This window comes from Heterocephalus glaber, unplaced genomic scaffold (genome assembly GCF_053883595.1).
Source record: "Heterocephalus glaber isolate CG9 unplaced genomic scaffold, H.glaber_assembly_v1.0 deba00000818, whole genome shotgun sequence".
NCBI classification, from domain to species: Eukaryota; Metazoa; Chordata; class Mammalia; order Rodentia; family Bathyergidae; genus Heterocephalus; species Heterocephalus glaber.
The window spans coordinates 7,880,240-7,904,956 of NW_028258164.1; the positions used below are offsets into that span (position 1 = coordinate 7,880,240).

Sequence of the window (24,717 nt, forward strand, 5' to 3'; positions counted from 1 at the left end):
GTCCTAAAGCCAATAACATGAAATTTAAGAAATTTCAAATGTGAAGTACTTTATTTACATTTATGAAGCTAACTTAAATAAATTGTATTTCAGAAATTCTAGTTAATCATAAGCATAGAACGAGGCATTTACATATTTAGTAAAGACTTAATTTTAGAAGCTATTAACAGTAGTATTAAGGGCAAAGTGAGGAAAGGCATGAGCTCTCTATGGACTATGTGAATCTCATCACATCAGGGGACTTTCTGATTTCAGAAGGATCATGACCTATTGGCATACAGATGGAGTCACAAAGCCTTATTGATTGAAAGAGCTGAGAATTCTTAAAATAGCCATTTCCCTATGTTATGTTCTTCAGCTCCCTGGCTGTCTCATTACTTCACTTTCAGTGTTTTAGCTGTGCCGGGTTTCCTCCACCTCCAGACTTCCAATCATACTGTTCTCTTTTTTAAATAGGTCTGCTTTTCCTCAAAAAGGACTTTTAGGGTTCTTCTGACATCATTCAGCCTCCCTTTCCTTTGGGTATAAGAACCCACCTTTCCTTCAGAGGTTCACTCCTTCTCCGCTCAGAGTCCACTGTTAGAGTAGACTGGGATTCACCCAGTTCTTGTGTTAATCTATTCTGCTCAACAGACTGCGGAAAGGAGACCTCACTCTCATATCTGCTGGCATCACCACTCTAGTCTTTGGTCTTATCTGAAATTAAAAGATGGATCTAGGAACCAAACCTACCACCAGGACATGGAACTGAACTGAGGCAGAATTTTCTGGGGTCAAAGGTGCCATTTGAAAGCCTAGAGTACTGCACAGCCTCAGGACATGCAATGGATGCAACATATAAGGGGCCCTTGGGATTGTGCAATACTGGGAATCATACTAGGGCATGACAGAGGAGAAACAGTTCATGGCAGGGCAGGCAGGAAGCTGTAAACAGCAGCAGCCAGCCTCCCTTCCCTTTTCATCCCATCCAGGCTACAAGCCTTTTGGGTGGTGCCACTCATACCCAGGGAGGGACTGCCCATTATCCACACCCAGAACTATGCTAAATCAATCAGTGAACTAATTTAGTTATCAACATCTTCGTACACCCTAATATATCGTCACATGCCCCAGATTCAGCCACCTGCAAAAATCCCCCACCTATGAGCACATGAGGTTTTGGAGGACACCTAGATACAAGCCATGGTAAACATGAACCTATCTAACAATAAAAACCTTCAAAATGCAGAAAATTTCCCTTCCCCAAACCCTGCTCACACATACAAGATAACAAGGTCTTAATTAGCCCTAAAGAAGATTATAAATGTCCCTCTGACTTATAAATGATTATGTTGAATAGTTAGAATTCTTAACTAAGAGTAAATTTTAACTTCTGTTTTATGATGATACAAAGAAAAGATTATAGAAACTAGAGATTTCTAGAATCAAATAAAAGATAAGGACCAAAGTTTAAAAAAATAGAATATACAAGAACAAAATGATTTCTAGTCTCCAAGGGATTCAAGGAGGAATAGTGGATCTAATTTTCACCTGTGACCAATAGCACCACCTCCCTCTATCTTCCATTTTTTTTCTGCTTCTGTCTCTTCCATCCATCTACAGGTACCAGAAGTTTATATAAACCTTACAGAGTTGATAGCCTCACCAAATTTTCCTGTGACTCTCCACAGACAAACCCCACTTTGACTTTTCTCTCCAACCCCTGACCCTTAACAGACTGACACTAATAAACTCACCTGGGCCCTCCAGAGCTCATCCCGTTCCTGAGCCACTCGCCAGTGGGTGTCACCCATCATGGCAATGAACAAATTGAGCATGAGCAGCGTGGCGATGATGGCAAAGGCAGCATAGGTGATGCTGTATATGAAGGGCAGATCTACACTGTAGTTGGCCGGGCCATCGATGATGGTGAGGAACAGCTCAAAGGTGCTGAACAGTGATGTACGGTAGTCAGAGAACTCCCCAAGAGTGGATGGGTCTTCTGTCTGGAAGATGATAAAGAATGCTGCTCCGCCCAGGAAAAGGGCATGGAGATGTGGAGATGAGGAAATGGAAATATCACCATAAGCATAAGCCTGGTTAGCATTCACTCTACCTGGTCAGCATCCTCTGTCTGTCTGTCCATCTGTCTGTCTGTTTCTCCACATTTATATGCATGTTTACACAATTTACACATCCACAAATGGAGTTACTTGTGGAATCAACACTAAGATGTCTTATGACTAATTTGATTATGATGGGTAATGATAATTAATATTCAGCCATTTATGAAAAAATTATGTGTGTACATGTATATGAATAATAAATCACCTAATAGATTCTTACTTTTTTGGAAAACAAATTTTTGAAAGATAAATTATTAAAAGTATGCATGGAACATCCAAAACTTTAAAAGAACAGAGCACATGTAAAAGGTAAAAGAATGGCACTTTCTTCATCCTGATGAGCTCTAGATAACCATGCATCACTCTGAGCTTTCCAAGGTGAGCTTGGACCATCACCATCCCCGATAAGATACCCTTGCTCAGTGTGTAGCCTGCTGGATGGTTGTTGGTCCTCTGGAAACTAAGGACATCACTAGACCCTTTACATGACTTCTCTCTTCATGCAGAATGGAAATATCAACAAGGAGATTTTGAAAGTAGAAATAGGGTCTACTACAAAGAACTACCTCCTTGCTTAAGAAAAATTTAAGGGGAATGGTCAAGAAGTGATCATTTAGGGGATTCTGGGTACAAGACATGTACAGAAAACCACGCTGTTGCCATTACTTTATTTTATAACCTATATATGTGCAGAAGCAGTTAGAGCATAGAGGGAAGGAAAGGTACATGGGGCTCAGGGAGTGGAATATTCCAGGCTACTATAGTTTTATCCTTTCGTATATAAGATCTTGGTGTAGTTATGCATCTCCTGTTTTGTGAGAAACACCATTGCAGAGGGAAATTTCTGGAGATAGTATAGAGTTCTTGGTAATGAATCATGGTTGTTTAGAAGTGGAGGGGTCTTCAAAGCTCATGCCTAGTGGGTGGGCAGCTACAGACACCAAGGACTGAGTGAGAGTCACTGCCTTCCCCTTCCACCTCTCAGAACTCCTCTACTTAGCTACACCCTCTCAACATCCTCTGGCTTTCTCTGCCTGGCCCCACTGGTGTTGCTCTCTCTCCAGCTCCTTGGCACTCTACTGTGCCTTGATGGAGTCCCTAACGGTCTCAGTTGTTTGGGTCTCTCTTTGCCACTCGTTGTCTTCTGTTTTCCTGTCACATCCAAACTCTTCAAATTCTCTTTCTATACATCCTTTTTCTAGTACTTTCATTTTTCTCAACTTTAAATGAATACATGCAGAAAGAAAGCACATTGCATATTATTAACTTCTGTATGCTTCTTCTTCTTCTGAATTGTAAATATAGAGGAGGATTTGAACAATCAAACATTGAATTGTCCTTGTTTGCCCACACAACTTGTTACCTCCACAACTGGTGTTTCTTGTTTAATGTCTCCCTTTCACCAAAGGTTTTTCTATATCTCTCCATTAAAGGTCTTCCAGGGAGGCTGGACAATGAATGTTAGCTCAGAACACAGACTACTTTCTAGGCCAACCTGAGTGGTCCTGAGCTCAGGGATAAAGATTATTTTCTAACAGGAAACAAAAAAATGGAGTGTAGATGAGAACTGAAAGCAATAGTACAAATAAGCTTTCCTAAGACCTGGATCTAATCTCCTGGATGAAGGCATAGTGGTCTTACCTGAGGCAAATCCCAGGATGACCATGCCCATCAGCCAACAGAAACGCATTAGGTCCCCAAAAATCATCTATGGAAGATAGAGGAGAGGAAGAAGGATGGGATCATTATTTCCTCCCTGTCTGAGCAGCTAATGCTAACAAATCAGGAGTTCCTTGTAATTCTACCAACTCCATTCTGAGCAGCCACTCCTCTTTGCACTTGTCCCCATTCCTCCATCCCTCCCTCTGGGAAGGTCCAGGGGTTGATCAGAGGGAGGCTTGGGTTAGCACTGACCTTCTGGATCATGATGGTGAAGGGGCCCAGCATCTGGAGTCCTCGAGCAAAGTACATGACACTGCACCAACCCAGCACCAGGGCCAAGGACAAGGGCAACACTTCCCCATTCACATTGGTGAGCCGCATCACCATGGTCACAAGCACAAGGGAGGCATAGCTGATGCTGGGGGAAAGCAGGAAGCAAAGTGTGAGAGCCAGGCTAGGAACCTTCTAGGTCCTCTATAGCGTGGAGTTGACTTGAGAGGTACCCACACACTTGGACTTGTCTTAACACCTAAAAGTCACACACAGGCATAGAGACAAGCCCACTGGAGAGAAATCATGGGGTAAAGGTCACCTGAGTTCTAGATGCCTGAGAGTGAGCTGGAAGTTTGAAGGAAGAGAAACTCACATGATGACATGGAATGGGCCCCCGAGGACAGTCTGTCCAAAATAGCGAGATGCACCAACTCTGAAAATGTCTGGGATCTGGGGAGAGGCCAGGAAATGAAAAGACAATGTAGACATCACTTCATTCAGGGTCCTCACATGATGCACTTAGCCCTACCCCTCACCTCTACAAGGAGGATAATCACAGCTCCAATGACAGACACCAGCTCCCCTGCCAGCCGGATGTAATCCTCATAAGTCACATACGCCTCCTATGGGGAAAAATTCAGGACAAGAAATATTTCTGATGGATGAAGAGTCAAATCCTTTGGTCTAAAGTTGTCAAGGTCTGTGCACAATACAAAGCCCCCTGCCCACCATCATCACCATCACACACACTGCAGGTGTCATTGTTCCAACTCTGTAACCACAACATGAGTCTATGAGTCCAAGGTTTAAGGATAGATGTCAACAACTGTTTAGCAATGTCACTTCCTCTCTGTATGCTGTGAGCATTAATTAATAATGTGTGTACTAAGCAGCAGTGAATATATTTCAGAACACCAAGAAAGCCAAATGAACAAGAGCCTTTAGTGGCTTGGTATGGTTTCAGCTATGGGGAAAACCCAGATGTTCCATTCTCACTGTAGCTTGCACTGGGCAGAATACTCTGTAAATGGATCTCAGAATTCAGGTTCTGGTATGGGCCCAGAACATAACATCCTTAATGAGACCACAACCCCACCATTGAAAGCTTCTCATCTGTCAAAGGCAGATTCTAACACTACTTCTCAGGGTTACTGTGAGGAGCACACTTGGTGATGCGTTTGGTTGAACTTTATACTCCATAAAGTACCATAGGCACGTTCATTTTGGTTTTATCATGACTTGGCAATACAGACTCAGGTAGAATTGGACTAGAAAAACTGTATGGAATCTCATTCTCTGGAAGTCTCCCTGCCTATCCCGAGCAGTAGATGGAGAAGGTATAGTCCCAGGGTTAAGGTGAGACAGATGAAGACAACCCACTTCCGTGCACACCGCCTCAATCATGTTCTGCAACACTGCACAGATGTAATGATCAAATTCTACATTAATAATACTTAACTTTTTTGAAGTCACAAGCTCAGCTGAGATATAAGAAAGACAATGGACACTTTCTTGAAAATATGTTCAATAGTATACATTTCCCATGGGAAATTGTACCTATAATTCCAACATATTTAGGCAGTTATTACACTGCTTCAGAGTTTGTTGTTTATTCATTTGTTTATTCCCAGCCTTAGAAAATATCTTTGAACTCCCTCTCACTTGTCTTGAAATTGAATTCATGGACTGTGCTCTTTTTGTTTATCTTAATCCTCTTATACTATCTGCCTTTCATTGTAAAACGTACCATCTCCTTTTTAGGCTCACAAGATAAGAGAATAAATAATAAGTACATTAATTTTAAAGTAGCTTTAAATCTGGAAATAAGATAACTGCATCTATGCCATATATGTGTCTGTACAAAATAGTTGAATTATTTTAACAACTTTTTATCTTGATTATTCTGGAAAAGAGATAATTGGCTCATCTAAGAAAAGGAACTGCATGGGAAGGGGAAGTGGGAGGGGTAGGGAAAAGGAAAGAAGGGAAGGGAATTAATATGAGAAAATGAAAGAATGGAAACAAAGGCTTTGTAAATAGGGATGGAGGGGTTGAAGGGAGGGCAGGGGAAGGGGGAAAAATAAGAACCAAGAGAGACTATGTAAAGGTGCAAATTTCCAATGATGAATGTCATTATACTGTATACCTAAAATGTACCCAAAAAATTAATTAAAAAAAAAAAAGAAAAGGAACTGCAGAGTGAGCCCAGGATAGTTGGGAAGAGCAAACCACCCCTAGGGGTCAGCAATGTTATGGCAGGTGATAATGTGAATCTCCATTTAACAGAGACCATTGGGGAGTGCAGGTCACCAGACTCTCCCTCTTTGGCTTCCCAGAACCACTGCTCTTTGCTTATTCCACAGATCCATTCACATGGAGGCATCCACGCTCATGCTCACCAGTGACTAGCAGAGGCTTCCAGTCATCACAAGCTTTTTCTTCAGCTCTGCTGGGCTCTGAGTGCCCTGGAGTAGCTGCTTGCAGCCCTGTGCCAGGGATCCCTCCCTAAATCAGGAGGCAGAATGTGGGGTCTCCTGAGAACCCCTTCCTGCTGCTCTGCCAGACCAACACAGGGACCATAAAGTAAGGTTTTATCTGTTATTAAAAAATAAATAAAACTGCTTATCCTAGTCAAATTAACATTAGCATACCTCACAGAACTAGAGAAAACATTCCTAAAATTAATTTAGAACCAGCAGAAACCAAGAATACCAGAAACAATTCTGGGCAACAAAGGCAAGGCAGAGGGCATCACAATCCCTGGCTTGAAATTATACTACAAAGCTACTGTGATAAAACAGCATGGTACTGGCAAAAAAACAGACCTGAGGATCAATAGAACAGACTAGAAAAGGCAGAAACAACCCCAAACACACTCAACCACCCTATCCCTAAACCAGGCTGTGGAGTGTGGGTTCCCGCTGCTACAAATGACCAGTGCTTAGATTTTTAGGTAGGGTTTTGCCTTTAAAAAAAAACAAAAAAACTGCTCTCTCTGAGAAATAAAATAAAATATTGTGTGTGTGTGTGTGTGTGTGTGTGTGTGTGTGAGAGAGAGAGAGAGAGAGAGAGAGAGAGAGAGAGAGAGAGAAATTTCCTCTTAGCTTAGAATAGGTACTCTTTGTATAGTTAAGGAAATTTTAGTGTTTTAAAAATGGAAGGTGCCATAGAATTTCATTGATTGCTTTTTGATACTCTCAAAGTGATATGATTCTACTTTATTTTTTTATTTTTTATTTTTATTAAATTCTTTTATTGGTACATTGTAGGTATACAACACAATTACATTTCTCATTGGGAATTGTACCTTTACATAATGCACCTTGGTTCTTATTTTTTCCCCATTCCTAGCCCTCCTTCACGCCCTCCACCCTTCCCTATTTACAAAGACTTTATTTCCATTTTTTCCATTTCTCAGCATTTTTTCCTTTCCCTTCTTTCCTTTCCCCTGCCCCTCCCACTACCCCTACCCTTTTAGAACTTTTCTTCCTATTTTGCATTATTGATTATTCATTCTAATCATTGGTACATTGTAGGTATTCAATATAATGACATTCATCATTGGAAATTTGCACCTTTACATAGTCTCTCTTGGTTCGTATTTTTCACCCTTGTCCAGCCCTCCCTTCAACCCCTCCAGTCCTCCCTATTTACAAAGATTTTGTTCCTATTTTTCCATTTTCTCATATTAATCCCATTCCCTTCTATCCTTTCCTCTAGCCCTCCCACTTCCTTCCCCTTTGCCCCGTTTCTTCCTATTTCACATTACCTATTATACATTTTAGTCCTTATTTACACTTTCAGTTTCTCACACCAGAGAAACTATTCGGTATTTATACATGTGTGTCCTATTTATTTCACGTAAGAGTATCACCTCAATGTGCATCCACTTAGCTATAAATGTCTCTAATTTCTCATTTTTTATGGCTGAGCAGTACTCCATTTTATTTTAAAAAACCACATTTTCTTTATCCAGTCTCCGGTTGATGGGCATTTGGGCTGTTTCCAAGTTTTAGCTATTAGAAACTGTGCTGCTATGAACCTGGGCACACATATATCATTGTGGTACGATTCTTTTAATTCTTTGGGGAAGATCCCCAGCAGTGGAATAGTGGGGTCAAATGGGACTTCCAGTCCTAGTTCTTTGAGGTATCTCCATACTGATTTCCACAGTGGTTGCACCAGTCTGCACTCCCACCAGCAGTGAAGCAGGGTTCCTCTTTCCCCACAGCCCTGCCAGCATTTGATATTGGTTGATTTCATGATAGCAGCCATTCTTTCTGGAGTGAAGTGGAATCTCAGAGTTGTTTTCATTTGCATCTCTCAAATGAACAGTGATATTGAACATTTTTTCATGTATTTTTTGCTATTTCTACGTCTTTGTCTGAGAAATGTCTGTTCATTTCAGATGCCAATTTTCAGATTGGCTCTTTAAATTTGGGAGGTCTGGTCTTTTTAAGTTCTTTATAGATTTGAGATAGTAGACCTTTGTCTGAGGAAGAGCAGGTGAAGATTTTTTTCCCACATTGTGGGTTGTCTGGTCACACTGGTGGTGGTTTCTCTTGCTGTGCAGGAGCCTTTCAATAAGAAGAGATCCCACTTGTTGATTATTTGTGCTAGTTCATTGGCAACTGAGGGTTTGTTCATAAAATCTTTTCCTACACTGATGTCTTCAGGGGTTCTACCTAACCTCTGTTCCAACTGGTTCAGAGTTTCTATTTTAATAATTAGATCTTTAATCCATTTCAATTTTAATTTAGTGCATGGTGAGAGATATAGGTCTAGTTTTAATCTTTGGCAAGTTGAAGCCCAATTTTTCCAGCACCATTGATTAAAGAGGCTATCTTTCCTCCAGTGAGGGTGTTTGGCTCCTTTATCAAAGATGAGATGGCTCAGTGTGTCTGGCATTGTTTCTGCATCTTCTAATCTGTTCCACTGGTCCTCAAGTCTGTTTCTTTGCCAGTACGATGCTGTTTTTATCACAGTAGCTTTGTAGTATAGTTTCAGGTTGGGGATTGTGATACCCCCTGCCATGTCTCTGTTACCTAGAAGTGCTTTTGCTATTCTGGGTCTCTTCTTGTTCCAAATGAATTTTTGGACTGTTTTCTCAAGGTCCATGAAGTATGCTGCTGGGATCTCAATTGGAATTGCATTAAATCTATATAGCAGTTTTGGAAGTATCGCCATTTTCACTATATTAATCTTTCCTACCCAGGAGCAGGGGATGTCTGTCCATTTTCTGATATCACCTTCAATCTCTCTTTTCAGAGTGCCATAGTTTTCAGAGAAGAGGTCTTTGATTTCTTTCGTTAGGTTGATTCCTAGGTATTTCAGTTTTTTGGATGCTATTGTGAAAGGAATTATTTGCCCTATTTCTCTCTCAGTGAGTCTGTCATTTGTGTAGAGGAAAGCTATTGATTTTTGTGTGTTGACCTTGTAACCAGCTACTTGACTGAATTTGGTTATTAAGTCTAGAAGACTTTTGGTGGAGTTCTTGGGGTCTTCTATATAGAGTATCATGTCATCTGCAAATAATGACAATTTGACTTCTTCATTTCCTATCTTTATTCCTTTTATTTCTTTCACTTGTCTAATTGTCATGGCTATTATTTCAAGAACTATATTGAACAAGAGTGGTGATAGTGGACATCCTTGTCTTGTTTCTGATTTTAGTGTGGAGGATTTCAGTTTTTGACCATTTAGTATGATATTGGCTGTTGGTTTTTCATAGATGGCTTTTATCAGTTTGAGGTAGAGACCATCTATTCCAATTTTTTGTAGGGTTTTTATCATAAATGCATGTTGGATTTTGTCAAATGCTTTTTCTGCGTCTATGAAGATAATCATATGGTTTTTGTCCTTGGCTCTATTGATATAGCGTATTACACTGATTGATTTTCATATATTGAACCATCACTGCATCCCTGGGATGAATCCCACTTTATCAGGGTGTATGATCTTCTTGATGATCTTCTGCATTCTGTTTGCCATTATCTTATTAAGGATTTTTGCATGTATGTTCATTAGTGAGATTGGCCTATAGTTCTCCTTTTCGGTTGGGTCTTTCTCTCCTTTGGGGATCAAGGTGATGCTTGCTTCCAGGAATGAATTTGGGAGTATTGCTTCCCTTTCAATTTCATTGAAGAGTTTAAACAGTAGTGGCAGCAGTTCCTCTCTAAATGTCTTGCAGAATTCAGCAGTGAAGCCATTAGGGCCCGGGCTTTTCTTAGTTGATAAGTTTTTAATTACATTTTCAATTTCATTGGTTGATATTGGGTTGTTCAGAATTTTTAGGTCTTCTTCATTCAACTTTGGTAATTATATGTATCTAGGAATCTGTCCTTTTCTTCTGTGTTTTCCATCTTATTGGTGTATAGGTTCTTGAAGTAGGTATTGATGATCCTCTGGATTTCTGCTAGGTCTGTTGTCATTTCACCCTTTTCATTCCTAATTGCATGGATTTGGGCCTTTCCTTTTCTGATAAGGTTGGTGAAAAGTTTGTCAATTTTGTTGATTCTTTCAAAGAACCAACTCTTGGCTTCATTGATTTTTTTGTATCATTCTCTGAGTCCCCATTGCATTGATTTCTTCTCTGAACTTTATAATTTCCTCCCTTGTATGAGCTTTGGGGTTGTCCTGCTCTTCTTTTTCTAGAAGCTTGAGGTGCAGCATCAGGTTGTTTAATTGAGCTCGTTCTGTTTTCCTAATATGCATATTCACTGCTATGAATTTCCCTCATAAGACTGCTTTCATTGTGTCCCATAGATTCTGATATGCTGTGTTGTCATTGTCATTTAATTGAAGGAACTGTCTGATTTCTTCTTTAATGTCCTCTGTGACCCATTGGTTATTCAGAAGTGTGTTGTTCAATTTCCACGGGTTTATGAAATTTTTCCAGTTTCTTTTGCTGTGGATCTCCAATTTCAACGCACTATGGTCTGATAATATACAGGGGATAACTTCAATTCCTTTGCACTTACTTAAACATGTTCTATGTGTGAGTATGTGGTCTATTTTGAAGAATGACCCATGTGCAACTCAGAAGACTGTGTATTCTGATTTTGTGGGGTGGAAGTCTCTGCAAACATCTGTTAAATTCATTTGTTCAAGAGTTCGATTGAGTTCTAGAATTTCATTATTTATTTTTTGTCTAGTTGATCTATTTGTGACAGTGGGGTTTTGAGGTCCCCCACTACAATTGTATTAGTGCATATATGACTTTTCATGTCCATTAGTATTTGTTTTATATAGTTGGGTGCACTAATGTTTGGTGCATAGATATTTATGATTGTCATCTCTTCCTCTTGGATTGTTCCCTTTACAAGGATGTAGTGTCTTTCTTCATCTCTCTTAATCAGTGTTGGTTTCAAAACTACTTGATCTGCAAAGAGGATAGCTACTCCTACTTTTTTTCAGGTTCCCGTCACATGGAGTATAGTTTTCCACCCTTTAACTTTCAGTCTATGAGTTTCCTTTTGAATTAAGTGTGTTTCTTGTATGCAACATATTGCTGGATTTTGCTTCTTGACCCATTCTGCCAGTCTATTTCTTTTGATTGTTGAATTGAGACCATTAACATTGATGGTTATAACTGAAATGTATTGACTTGTCATTGCCATGACTTTTTCTTTTTGTTGGGTTCTCCCCCTTTACATTTAATTTCTTGTCATGCCAGATGGGTTCATTCTGCTTTGCTTTCTGGGGTTGTGATCCTCAATGTCTGTTCCTAGGATATTGTGTATAATTCTTTGGAGTGCTGGTTTGGTACTCATGAAGTTTCTAAGGTGCTCTTTGTCATGAAAGTATCTTATTTCTCCATCCATTTTGAAAGATAGTTTTGCAGGGTACATCAATCTGGGTTGGAGGCTGTTTTCTTTTAGGACGTAGAATATGTCACTCCAAGCTGTTCTTGCCTTGATGGTTTGTGTTGAGAAGTCTGCTGTGATTCTGATGGGCTTTCCTTTGTATGTGATTTGTTTCTTTTCTCTCACTGCTTGTAGAAGTTTGTTCTTCTATTGAGTTTCTGGAATCTTAACAATTATATGCTTATGTGTAGATTTTTTTTGATCAAGGCTATTTGGAGTCCTATATGTCTCACTTATCTGTATGTCAAGTTCTTTTCCCCTGCTTGGGAAGTTTTCTGCCATTATTTCTGTGAAGAGTTTTTTTATGTCATCTGCACTCTCTCTTCTTTCTTCCTTGACTCCAGTTAGTCTTATGTCATTCTTCTTTGCATCGTCTAGCTGCTGCTGGATTGATTTCTCATGTTCCCTTATAATTTTGAAGCAATTTTTCTTTTCCTGGTCACTAATTGCAATCTTATCTTCTATATCTGAAATTCTGTCCTCACATTGGCTCCTTCTGCTGTGTAGACTTTCAATGGAGTTTTTCATCTCCTGAAGATCTATTTGCATCTGTTTTATGGATTCCATTTGTTTCTTATGTTGGGATTCCATCATGTTCCTCAGCTCCTCTCTAGATTTATTAATCATGTCTTGCACCAGGAGCACAATTCCTCCTGTTTTTCTGAGAAATGATTTCTGATTTCATTTTTTTCCAGACCTGCTTTTGTTGCCAGGTCAGTGTGTCCAGGTTGTTGAGTATCAGAGTGTTCCATTTCATTTCCCTTTGGGGTTGCTGTAGGTGATCTGGAAGTCTGGTTTTGAGACTTATTTATGTGTTTTCTCATTTTGACTGGGGGGTGGTGGTGGTGGTGCTGTTGCCTCCTGCATGGATTACGTCCTCTGAGCTGGGAGAAGTGAGACAGGGGCTGGGAGCAGCAGTAGGGATGGTGGCCCAAAAGCCCTTTCCTCTGGCCTGGGAGCAGCGGGAAGGATGGTGGCTGGGAAGCCCCTTCCTCTTGACCAGGAGCAGGGGGATGGTGGCTCAGAAGCCCCTACCTCTGGGCCAGGAGCGGCAAGACTCAGTACCGTGGTCTGGTGGTCCAGTGTCCTCTGTGTCTTTGTAGTGTGGAACCAGGTGGCTGTACAGAGGAGCAGAGGCAGGGTGTCCAGTGGATTGTTGTCAGGGCGTGGCCTGATTCAGCGTGTTCAGCACGACTTACGACCTTGGCAGGGCGTGCGCAGACCTGCCTGTCTGTAGCGGGCTGATTCAGCATGTTCCGGGCGACTGGGGACCTTGGTAGGGCCTACCGATATGATTCTACTTTAATAAACCACCCTGACATTCCTAGAATTAAACCCTAAACCCAAACAAATAATTTTTAGAATTGCATTTTTGAGGGGAAAGAATTCAAGATTATTCTATTTAAATCAAGAGGCTAATCCATAACTCTCTAGATTTGTATCCCTTGATCAAAAGTTTGGCAATCATAACAAAGTTATATGTATTAAGGAAAGTAAATTATCAGTGATGCTGTTTCACAAATCCTGTTTTTGGAGTCTTATAATTCTCTCTCAAATATTTTATTTTCCCTACATTCACAGACTTAATGCCTTCAGAAAAATTCCTCTTTTAATCCATCTCCCCACCAAATTTCTGGACTGGGCTTCTAAAATGTGAGTATCATCACAACACTTTCTCTATTTTGTGCCTTTCCGGCTCCCTAAGACTCTCAGGGCAAAAATGTTGCTGAGATGGCAATGGAGGAAGTTCTTCAAACCTTTATAACACAAATTCACTGGGTAGCATCCAAACTTCATTAACAAATCGAGATTTTTAACAGTGTAGAGTGTAGAGGTGAGAGCAGAATTAGTAAGCTACAGGAAGTAAAAGCTGGTTGTCCCCAGGGAATGAGACATGGACTGGAGGAGCCGCATTCAAGATATGGTTGCTCCTCATCACATCTGTCATTTGACTTTTTTTTTTTTTTTTGGTACCAGGGATCAAACTCGGGACCTTGTATTTGCAAGGCAGGTGGCAGAACCACTGAGCTAAATCCCTGGCCCCCTGTCATTTGATTTTTAAATCATGTTCATATATTGTTTTCATTAGAAATGTTCCTATGAGATAAGAATAAGAAAATGTAACTCATATTATCAAAGTTGATGCACAAAACTCTCACTGTTTGTACCTCTGTCTCACATCCTTACACTTTCTGTGAGTAGTGCCTATACTGAGCCACTAGGTGCAGTGTATGTACACTATTCATACATATACTGACTATGTAAGTATATATACTATGTATATGTGGAAGTATGTATACTATACATATGTATAGTGGCTACACTACTACACATAAAAGCATAACTTTTATGGCTGAATGATGACTCATCTTAGTCATTAAAATATCTCCAAAATTGGGTAAACTAACTCCATACTTATATAAGTGACCCTCTGAGGTATTTGTGCTGCCTCTATAAATAGAGGAGTTTGTTTTTCCTAATTTCAAGTGTTCTGAAATGTTACTGCCCTGCTTCTCTCAGAACTCTCAGTGATGAAAAGTAGGGATCCACATAATCAGATTTAAGGTCAATGATTCTGCGGATCCTAAAAGAGCCACAGAGAAATCCCGAGAATTCCCACAAAGCCCAGTGTTTCCAGATTTACTAATGTTACTGGCTACTGAAGTATTTATTTAACTAAGCAGCAGCTCCACAGGCTAACTGAATGACAATTACATTCTCTAAGTCCAGACACTATATTTGTGCATTTTTATATTTCTAAGACTTTTAAGTAATAAAATAGTAGGAAGAAAAAGAGAACTTCCTATTAGTTAACAAATTTGGTACACTGTGAAGCAAAATCTTTCAATCATGGTGATGAGTTTGGAAGCCCCTGATCTAAGCCAAATTGACTTACTACTGCATGAGAGGATCACAGATCTTCCCTACACTCAGGGCCAAGTATAGCTATACTGGTTAAATTCATATGTTCAAAAGTACTTATTTGAGTTTATTCTGTTACATACAAAGGAAGCCTTGGTTCCACTAACAAATAGTAGAGTTATATCTACTACACACCTCTAATTAGCCATCCTTATCACCCCAGGTCTGCAGGCTCACAAATAGTAAGAAGACATTAGAGATTATTTAATCGATCCTGCTATCAACCCAAGCATCCTTCTACATAGTTTCCAGTAGTCAGACAGATGACACACTATTTCACCAGATTTCACAGCACTCAAAGCTATTTCAAAGCACTCATATTTAGGGGCCTGAAGGGCTGTGTTGCCCTAGCACACCCGCTATGGACCCAGAGATGGACTGAGAGTAGAATTTTCCACCCTTAGAGCAATAAGGTTTTCCTTGAACAATCACTATGAAGAGCTGACTTTCTTTGTAAACTATAAGAAATTTCACAGATGCACTCTACCAAAATTTCTGTGAAAAAAAAATCACTATAAAGAACTGGGCTTCTTCATAAATTATAAGAAATTTCACAAATGCACTCTGTCAAAATTTCTGTGAAAAAATATCTGTAGCTCCCTGGATAGATGCTCTTCTAGTCATCAAGCTCTGTCTCTAGCTCCTTTAAGTCTAGGTCCTACCCTGGTGACTGGGAGCCTGGCACTTGTGGAGCTCATGTGTGGATAGCATCTGTCTTGTCTGCAGCACCATCACCCCATATACTATTCCCTTCAGGCCTTCTGAGAAGAGTCACCTGTAGCAGTTTCTGTTGGAGGACAGTGCTATCTCGAGAGTGTGTGCGGTTCTCATCACGGAACTTGAGGGGGCGGTAGACACAGCACGTGGTGAAGCAGATCATGTAGAGAATGTACAAGGCACCCAGGATGCAGAAGTAGGGCCGTCCGTATTTCCTCCACTTCAAAGTCACCAGCTCCTTCACTGGGGTCTGTTCTAAGATCTGGCGAGCCTGCCACGCAAGGAGAAGGGCTTGGGGTGATCCACATGGTAAGGAGTGTCGTGTTTCCCACTGGGTCCCAGAGGGGCAGGGCAGTAGCCATCACTCTCATCAGTCATTTAGTTAAGTATTTCTTTGGCAGACACCTAGGCAATTCATCCTTTATGCTAGTACTACAGAAAAACTACTACAGAAGTAAACATAAAACACCACAGCACCACTGTGTTATTGTCTAACTAAATCACTGTGGTTTTGACAGATAAGTAGCAATTAGTTGAGTGAAAGGAGAACTGGCAGAGATCATTCCATGAAGAATCAGCAGTTGCCAGGGCAGGAAGGTATGAGAAGCCAATGACCACTTGCAAGTGAGGTGAAGTTGGGAATGTGTGAGAATTTGTTGGGGCTTGTGGACAGAAATTGTGATGGTCAGAGTAAATGAGAGCTAGATCATTGTACCTTGTACCTTAAGGATGTCAAGGTAGGGAATTTCATTTTTTTTCCTAAATGAAATATAAAGCAGTTGAGAACTCCAAGCAGAAATTACATTTGTTCTAGACGTCCTCTTTGACTGAAGAAAAATCATTAGAGCAGGTAGTAGGATGTGGGAACAATTTAGCTCTGATATAAGTAGATAGCAAGAAGTTCAGATAGAAAAAAAATATGGTGGACGGGATGATGCATCTGAAGAATTAAAAAAAAGAGATTTAAAACATCTTTGGCCCATCCAAACCAAGGGGACCTCTCCTCCATTTTACTGTCCCTGCACATAGCACACACAGACCTATTATCATCCACTTTGTACTGTACTGAAGTCATTGAGGACAGGGACTATAGATTGAGGAAGTTGGCTGGCAGGCAATGTGTTTGTCTATGTAGCAGCAGTGTGACAGGTGTTCAATATGCTGAAGGAGGGAGGGAGGGAAGGAAGGAAAGAAGGAAGAAAGGAAGGAAGGAAGGAAAGAAGGAAGAAAGGAAGGAGGGAGGGAGGAAGGGAGGGAAGGAAGGAAGGGGAAGAAAACACCTTCTATTTGGGGAATTGCTCATCTGAAGGGATAGAATGAGGGAGGTAACTGGAAGGGACTGAGCTAAGCAGAGGGAGAATGCAGTCAGGAGGGAAGTGTAGACTGGGCTTTCCCCACAGCTCCCTGGGACTGGTCTCATCTCCATCTAATGAAAGGCTGGGAAGTGTCTGAGGCCCAGGATACAGCTGGAAACTGGGCTCTGGGCAGACCCTAAGTTGCTCATCCACAGGTCCCAGACTCCCTGACATCCATACCTCCCGCTTCTTAGAGGAGACCACAAGCTCTAGAAAGGACAGCTCCTCTCCCCAAGAGTCGATCTCCGTGAGGTCGTAGAGAGTAGATGTCAGTGGCCCGCATGACCACTGGATGTGCTTCCGCTTCTGCATCAGGTGTTGGAACATCTGAGAGGGCACAGGGGAGAAAGGGAGGTTACTGTGTGGGAAGCTGGTCCCAGAGAACTGCACTGTGGACTAGGCCAGGAGCCCACTCTGGGACCAAAAGACAGTGGGGAATTGGAGATCTTCTGCTTACATGAATCTTTTTCTTGCATTGTCATCTTTCCTAGACCAACCCCATAAAGCTCTGAAGGAATAGAGCAGGTGAATGGAGAGAGAGCTTGGGTTCCCGTGGCTGCTACCTAAGGTGAAAGGCTCAGGGCTCCTGAGTAGGGGAAGCTGAGGTGAAGGTTTTAGTGATGGAGTGGGAACTCCTTGGGAGTTTGGAGTGAAAGGTCCTTAGGGAGATGCGTCAGGGCTGGGGAGCCCCTCACCACAGTGTTGCCCTCCACTCCAGCCAGCTTGAAGGGGGTCAGGCCCTGGTGGTTGGGCACGAGCTCCAGGCATTGCAGGTGGTCCCCTCCATCATAGGACAACACCAAGTTGTACATCTGGCAGGCGAAGGTTTTGTTGGGCTGCAGGATGAGGATGTGCAGCACAGTGTTTCCTGGGGAGGGCAGACTCTCATGTGACCACAGGCCTACTGTCCCCCATGGCCCCATTCCCACCTGGGATGGCCTGTCTCCTCCACCCCCACCTGCATAGCCCCTGCAGCATCCCAGTATCCATCCCCATCCAGTTCCTACCCAGTGAGTCCTGGGCCCGGATGTCAGCTCCGTGCTCTATGAGCAGCCGCACGATCTCCTCGCTGCCCACGCAGGCTGCAAAGGACAGAGGGTGCTCCCCTGGGGACACAGTGGGATCAGTGGCAGGAGACAGCGGGGTCCCAGGATGAGAGGGGCAGTGTCCCCAGGTGACTGCCTCCTCCTCCCTACACCCAGGCTGGGTGTTGGGGACCCTTGTCCAGCAGAACCAGAGGAAAGGACAGGGCAGAGCTTGTGTGGGCCATGGTCTCTGGCCTTCAGTCCTGCAAGGGCTGCTCCATCTGAAGAGAGCCCACCTTAGGCACCCCCCATGTCACCCTGCTGTCCTCCTCCCCTTTTTGCCAACCTGCCCCTGGCACTCACCATAGTAGACCAGGTTGTGGGGACTGTGTTCAAAGCCAAGGCCTGTAGCCCTGGCACAGACACTGGCACCGTGGGAGAGCAGCATGCGCACCAGGTTCACGTTCTGGTTCATGACAGCAATGTGCAGGGCAGTCTGACCTGGACAGAGAGAGCTGTCAGTCCCTGGTCTGTACCCCCGGTCTGTGCCCAATTCTGGCAGGGGTACAACAACCCCACACCCTGATCCCCTTGCAGGAGCTTCCGGACAGGTCCTCATACAGAGCCCAGGGCTCTGCAGAGTGGTCAGGGACAAGGACCACTGTTCCCTGCCCAGCTGTCTGTCCCTACCCCTCCACTACTGGGTACCAGGGGTCTTGCTGTCACTCACTCTGCTGTCACTATGAGAACCTAGAGATATGTCCTAAGGGACCATGAGAAAGTTGGAATGACATTTAAACAGCTCAAGGAAATCAGGGATGTTCAAAGTGTAGACCAAGCTACTACATTTCTCATAGGTCCTGAGAGTCCTTTCTCTTGACCCTCTACCATTCCCCAGGGCCACCGTTCCCAGACCCAGGTGAAAAAGTGGCAGCAGTCCTTCCCACACCCACTGGGAGTTACCATGCAGCAACCTCACCTACATAAGGCTCGCACAGAGTGGGCTCCATGACCAGGTCAGGAGCAGCCTCCATCAGCAGCATGGCGGCCTCCAGGTTGTCATAGAGGGTGGCTACATGTAGAGCTGTCTCCCCCAGGGCTCCTGGAGTGGAGTAGGACAAGGATGCCAGGCACTTTCCATAGTCCCTCAGGGAAGGGGCATCTGGCTCCAGAGAAAACTCAAAGGGCCTGTTTCAAAAACCTATGTAGTCTTGGGTCCCATATAGGTCCTTCCGCCCCACCTGTGTCCCGTTACACACTGATCTCACCTCTTTGTCGAAAGTCACAGCTTTGGCCTAGCAGAAGTCTTTTAAGTGTACAGAGGTCATTTTCCTTGGCTGCCTGAAGCAGTGGAGACTCTGATATCCTGGAGGAGGGTGAACAGGAGTCAGATAGAGACTGTCACAGACAGGCCATGGGGAAAGGGGACCAGAGGCATTATCTGACTAAGGGATGTAACTTCTACAAAGTGTGCAGAAACAGTCTTTGTCATTCTTTAGTGTCAAGGCTCCAGGAACTGATGTGAGACTTGGGCATTGGCTGGTCTCAGGGCTTCCCTGGGCTTCCCTGTGATTCTCATCATGCTCATCCCTCCCATTCAGGGGCAGCCTAGAGTTAATAGAAGGCTCCCTTCCCAAGGGAGGGGGTCCCTGCAAAAAGGTCCTCACCTCGGGGCACTTTATCTGAGCTGAGTGTTTCAGGAACCCGAGTAGGGGAGCAGGGGGAAGGAGGGGGTATTTCTTGGCATCCTCAGGGGTCCAGGCCTACAAAACCTGCTCTGTGCATCCAGGGAGAGGTTAGAGATCAGAGTACTGGAGGTAACCGGGGCTGAATTTAGGAAACCTCTGGATCTCCTGAGCTACTCAAGCTCTGTGTGCTCCTTTGGGCTGTGTAGATACACATCCCTGCTGGGTCTGAACAGTGTGGGGTAGGCTATGGGCCACATGTCTGTCTTGGACTTTACCCTTAGCTGTAGGGCTCTGAACATTGTTTTGTTTTGTTTTGTTTCCCCTGCTACTGGGGATCGAACTCAGGATCTTGAGCTTGCCAGACAGGCACAGCACCACTGAGCTACATCCACGGCCCAGAACTTTGTTTATAACTGAGGAGGATAGGCAGCAGGCTTCTGAGGGTTGAGGTAATCATCCCACAGGTCCCCTGTAAGTTACTCTTTGCCTCCTCCTTTGCTGAGATCCTAACCGAGTAGGAGATAAAGCTGAAGCCTCTCTTGCTAGATAGGCAGTGCTGGCCCCAAAGTAAACACAGGATTTGGCAAATTGAGGGTCCTGGGACCCTGCAGAACACACAGACAGATGAGTGGTACCTTGATGTCTGGTACCCCTACATTTCTCACTTCCCACGGCCCCAGCAGCCAGTGAGCAGTTTTCTAGTTGAGGAAGCAGGTTTGTGTCCCAGGTAATTCCCCCAGGAGAGACTTGCAAGGAGAGCAGTCTGCCTGGCCCTCAGTCCCACTGAATCCTGCATTCCTGACCAGCCCAGAGTAGCCAGAGCTGGATTCCAGAGTTCACTCCATCCCGAGGACACCAGTCAAAGCCCTTGGACCTCCTACCCCTTTATCACACTGACCCTCTGCAGAGGGGAGGTCCAGAAACCAGCTCTGTCTGAGACCACCCTGGTCCTGCTCTAGTGCAGGGGGTGGGGAGGTCAAAGTCCCATTGCAGGGCTGGAGTGAAGCGGCTGAGAAAGCAGGGCCCCTGCCAGTAGGAGGGCTCAGGGCAAAACAAATGCAGGCCCCTCCTCCAATCTCTTCAGAATTTCAAGCTGAGGGCAATAGGACACTGAACCTCAAACACAGCGCTCTGAGGCACTGGTCAAGTCAGTCATGGCTGTCTGTTCCTCCCACCCCAGCCGGCTCCAGTGGGAGCCAGGGCCCCAACAGTCCACCACAGAGGCTCCCCCTGCCCATGCTGCTCTCCCTGGGTCTGGACCTCAGTGCTGAGCCATGGTAGGACTGACATTGGTTGGAGCAACCACAGCTGAATTAAGGGCCTGTGGAGTTCCACATCCTCAGCACCTGACACCCACAATAAGAGAAAGAACTGTGCTCATAGTCTCAGTAGCCAAGAGACTGAGGTAGAAGGGTCACAAGTTTAAGCTCACCCTGGAAACTTGGCAGGAACCCATTTCAAAGTAAAATAAAGTGTTATCAATGTAGCTTAGTGATGGAGCCCCTGCCAGACATGCATGAGGTTGTAAGTTCCATTACTAGTACTGCAGAATAATGAAATTATTTTTAAAAGAAAAGGACAAAATAAGAAAGAAATAATGGCCTAAAAAACTGAACTCAGGACTCTCCACTATCAGCCAGGTTACCCTCCTCAGGGGTTTACCTTCAGGTGTTACACAAACAAATTTCTCCTTCCCCTTTCACAGGCAAGTCCATGCTGATGGTAACTCCTTGCTCTTTCTTCCACCAAATCTCCTGAAGAAAAGGCCCTTCAAACCCTGGAGGATCTTTTCCCTGCCCCAGCAGCCTGCTCTCCAACAACCTGATCTTGCCTGCCCTGCGCACCCTGCACAGCTGGCTTCTTTCTTTGGATCCTCATTCTCCCTTCTTCCAGGAGGCAGGCAGCTTCCATCCCAGGCTGTCATCCTGCCCCCATCTTTTCATAGGTACTCAAGATCTCCCTCTGTTTTCCAATGCCAAGATCACTAAGAGGTGCCAGCTGGGGCACTGCAGGGGGTGGGCTGGGAGAGAGGAGAATATCCAGGAGCCCAGCCCTGAGATCCAGGGTGCTGCATCAGGGAGGGTCAGAGGGTTGGGGACTTGCACCTGGGCCTTGGCAGCCTACCTCTTCTGTTGCAGCATGTAGGCCTCATCCAGCTGCTGGTCCCTGTCTTGCTCTCTAACCAGGCAGGAGCTTAGGAATTTCTGTAACTGGATCCAAGGTCCTTTAGCCCCCATGTCTCTTGCAGGAACTGGAAGGTGACTGGAAGCTGGTAAAAATAGCAGGTGGAGGAGGCAGGGTCTGCTGGGTCAGGACCTGGGGTGAGTATATCTCCCCTGTGATGTGTATGCTGTGTGGATTATGCAGTGTGATTGTTCATGTGTTGAGGGACTGGCCACCCAGCAGGGGGAGAGGCACTTTCTCCAGTGGGGGGAGGAGCTCTTTAAAGAGCTGAGCCTGAAGGCACAGAGCCTCAGGAGCAGGGAGGGGGAGGGGAGGGACTTGCTGGGTTCCAGGCAGTGGGCTGGGAAGTCTGAAATTGATCTGGAAAGGCTGAGTGTGGGGAGAGGAATTTGGTGAGGGAGTAAGGACAGAGGTGGGTCCCTCACACAAGGAGTACAGCAGGTGGGATGCAGGAGATAGGAAGACCAGACCTCCAGCTCAGGGACCAGGCCTGCGTCAGTATTTACTAGATAAACAGATATAACCCAAGATATAGAAATATACATTAATTTACAAGATTGGCTTACAATGGCCACCCAGAGTCGGATGAGGCAGAGTGCAGAGGATCTGTCTGCACACTGGAGACTGAAGGATTTAGTGGAAGGTCTGGAGCTCACTGCAGTGTTAGTCTGTATCAGGACGCCGAAGGGTCTGTGATGGAAGGCTGAGGGATCTCTGCCGGAAGCTGAAGAGTCTGCACTGGAAGCCAGGAAATGAGGTCCATGGTGAAGATAGAAGACTGGAGCTCCTCCTAAGGAACAGAAGCCCATCCATACTTCCTCATTTCTCCTTTATACCATCCAGGTGATGAGCAACCCTAGGGCTGATCCTCCATACCCTAGGGTGTGGAATTCCTGACCCCATTTAGCTAAGCTTCTCTTAACCAAACTTCTCAAGTTGACACAATCAATCAACCATCACAAGGCCCATCCTGGTTTAACCCTGTTTCCCCTCACAAAAATCAGGTGAGTGTTCTGAACCTCAGTCTCCCAACCTCTAAAATAGGGGTAACAATTACATTGTTCCATGGAAGTGCATGTAAATTGCCACTTGTTTCAAGAGCTCACTGACTGTAGATTCTCCTGCCACAGATGGGCCCAGTGGTTGCTTCTCTGAGCTCTAGTTTGACCTCAGCCTTGTAGTCACTTCTGTCTGCAACCTTGGCAGACAGGTTTCAGTTGGTTTCAGAACCCAACTGAAGGGAAGGTCTCTGGCCCTCCCCTCCCCAGGCCATACTCTGTGAGGACACCTCATCCCCTGCCAGTTTCTGAGTCCAGGCTGAGCCCAACTCTCAGGTACTTGGAGATACAAATCCTGGGAGACACCACAATGGCCCCGAGTTTCCATGAGGTTGAACAGCAGGAATTGAGTAGAAGTAAAGAACAAAGAAATCATGGGACTCTTTCCAGGGATGAGACCACAGTGGAAATGTGTAAAGACAACACAGTGTTGTTATTTTATTGTATGGTAACTTACTTTGTCATTCTGATTGTTTTCAAAAAGGCATATCAATGCTATTGAATTAGAGTTATTTGATGGATCTGTGAAGTTAATGGGAAAAGGGCAACCTTTCTGTCTTCTGAATGAAAGGCCACAGAAAGGGTGGGCAATTGAGCAGAACTCCAGGGCTAAAGGCAAGACTGAAACTGGATTTGAAGTTGAGTTCCCAGTTTCCAGTAAGTCACTCTCCAGATTTTGCTGCTCCTTGGGAAACTTCTGGCCATAAAGTTGTGAAAGACTTGGGTAAGGATATTCTTGGGACCCTCCCCTTGGGCAAGAGGTCTTTGGGAACTGGAGCTTGTACCTTCTGTTGCTGTAAGAAATAAAGCTTTGCCCGAGAGATTGGGGAATGGACAAAACAACCTTTAGAGAAGGACACAAAGTGAAAGGAAACTAAATAAGGAAAGGAAGAGGAGGTGTCTGAGACAGGGAAGACTCCTCACCCGGGCAGTGGGGAGGGGTCACCTTGTGGGAAATTTTTCTGCCTCCCAGGGGGTTGGGGCTGTGTGGGCGCGCGGTAATGGTCCCTGAAGCCGAGGGACTTCCAGCGTAAGGAGATAGAGAAGCGATAAGGTTGAGATGAGGGTTGTAGATGTGCTGATAAGTGGGAGCAGGCCAGAAAAGGAGCACTGGACCCATAAAGCTAATCCTCCAGGGTGTGGGGGCAGGGAGGGGTGGCAGGAGGAGACTGGCCTGGTCACAGCTGCATAGAGCAGGTGTGCAGGGGCTCGCCTACAAGGGCATTAGCCACAGGTCTGAGTTGCAGGAATGGGGGACCCATTCTCCTGGCGCTCATCCGTGGATCTTCCGCCTCTCCCTTACCTTCTCCCATCTGCAGTGTCCTCTGCAATGGAAGAGGCACGGACAAGTGGTCTGGGTGGGGAGCAGGCTGCCCCTCCTGTCCCGGATGGTAGGCCAGAGGCTTGCATCTCCCTACTTCTCTCCTCAGCTTTCCTCTCCTCCACTCCTTCATCTTGGTGAGAGTCTACACTGCCATCCTGCTTTCCTTTTGGCTCTTTCCCTAGCCAGTCCTCTCTTAGGAAAGCTCGTCTACGTACTATGCCTCTCTCCCCCAGGTAGCAGCTACCAGGGAAAGCCTTAGAGCAGAGAGTGGCCAGGGATGTGTTTCAGGAGCAGAGCTTGGGGCTGCTTGCTCTACTGTCCTGACCCCAGAATCAGCACAACAAAGCAGCCTGACCTCTGCATTCCCCCATGGCCAGGAGAAACAGAAAATATTCTTGGATTGCAATTTGTAGGGAATAAGTCACCCCACCTGCCCATGGGAATCTACAAAAAACCATCCAAACACTGATGGTGATTTTCTTTGCATTGTGAATTATTAGTCATTTAAAAATACTTTTCTCTATTTTATTCTTTTGCAA

At 44.4% G+C, this 24,717-nt stretch overlaps 1 protein-coding gene across 2 annotated transcripts in view; it reads right to left on the reverse strand.

Moving 5' to 3' along the window:
* LOC101716683 (transient receptor potential cation channel subfamily V member 5) overlaps positions 1-23,288 on the reverse strand; it is a 28,449-nt gene extending 5,161 nt beyond the window's left edge. The window contains exons 1-14 of one of the 2 annotated variants that reach the window (XM_021240934.2): positions 22,363-23,288; positions 21,737-21,881; positions 19,193-19,290; positions 18,904-19,026; positions 18,288-18,425; positions 17,907-18,005; positions 17,595-17,767; positions 17,080-17,226; positions 15,603-15,815; positions 4,577-4,663; positions 4,414-4,490; positions 4,020-4,185; positions 3,747-3,813; positions 1,737-2,005 (exon numbers count right to left, since the gene is read on the reverse strand). In XM_021240934.2, the coding sequence (XP_021096593.2) occupies positions 1,737-2,005; positions 3,747-3,813; positions 4,020-4,185; positions 4,414-4,490; positions 4,577-4,663; positions 15,603-15,815; positions 17,080-17,226; positions 17,595-17,767; positions 17,907-18,005; positions 18,288-18,425; positions 18,904-19,026; positions 19,193-19,290; positions 21,737-21,849 (1,770 nt within the window). In that variant the 5' untranslated portion in view covers positions 21,850-21,881; positions 22,363-23,288. Of the gene's footprint in view, positions 1-1,736; positions 2,006-3,746; positions 3,814-4,019; positions 4,186-4,413; positions 4,491-4,576; positions 4,664-15,602; positions 15,816-17,079; positions 17,227-17,594; positions 17,768-17,906; positions 18,006-18,287; positions 18,426-18,903; positions 19,027-19,192; positions 19,291-21,736; positions 22,139-22,362 lie in introns of those variants that run through there. The other variant, XM_087207764.1, reaches the window with a different exon arrangement.
* Between the last annotated feature and the right edge of the window lie 1,429 nt (positions 23,289-24,717).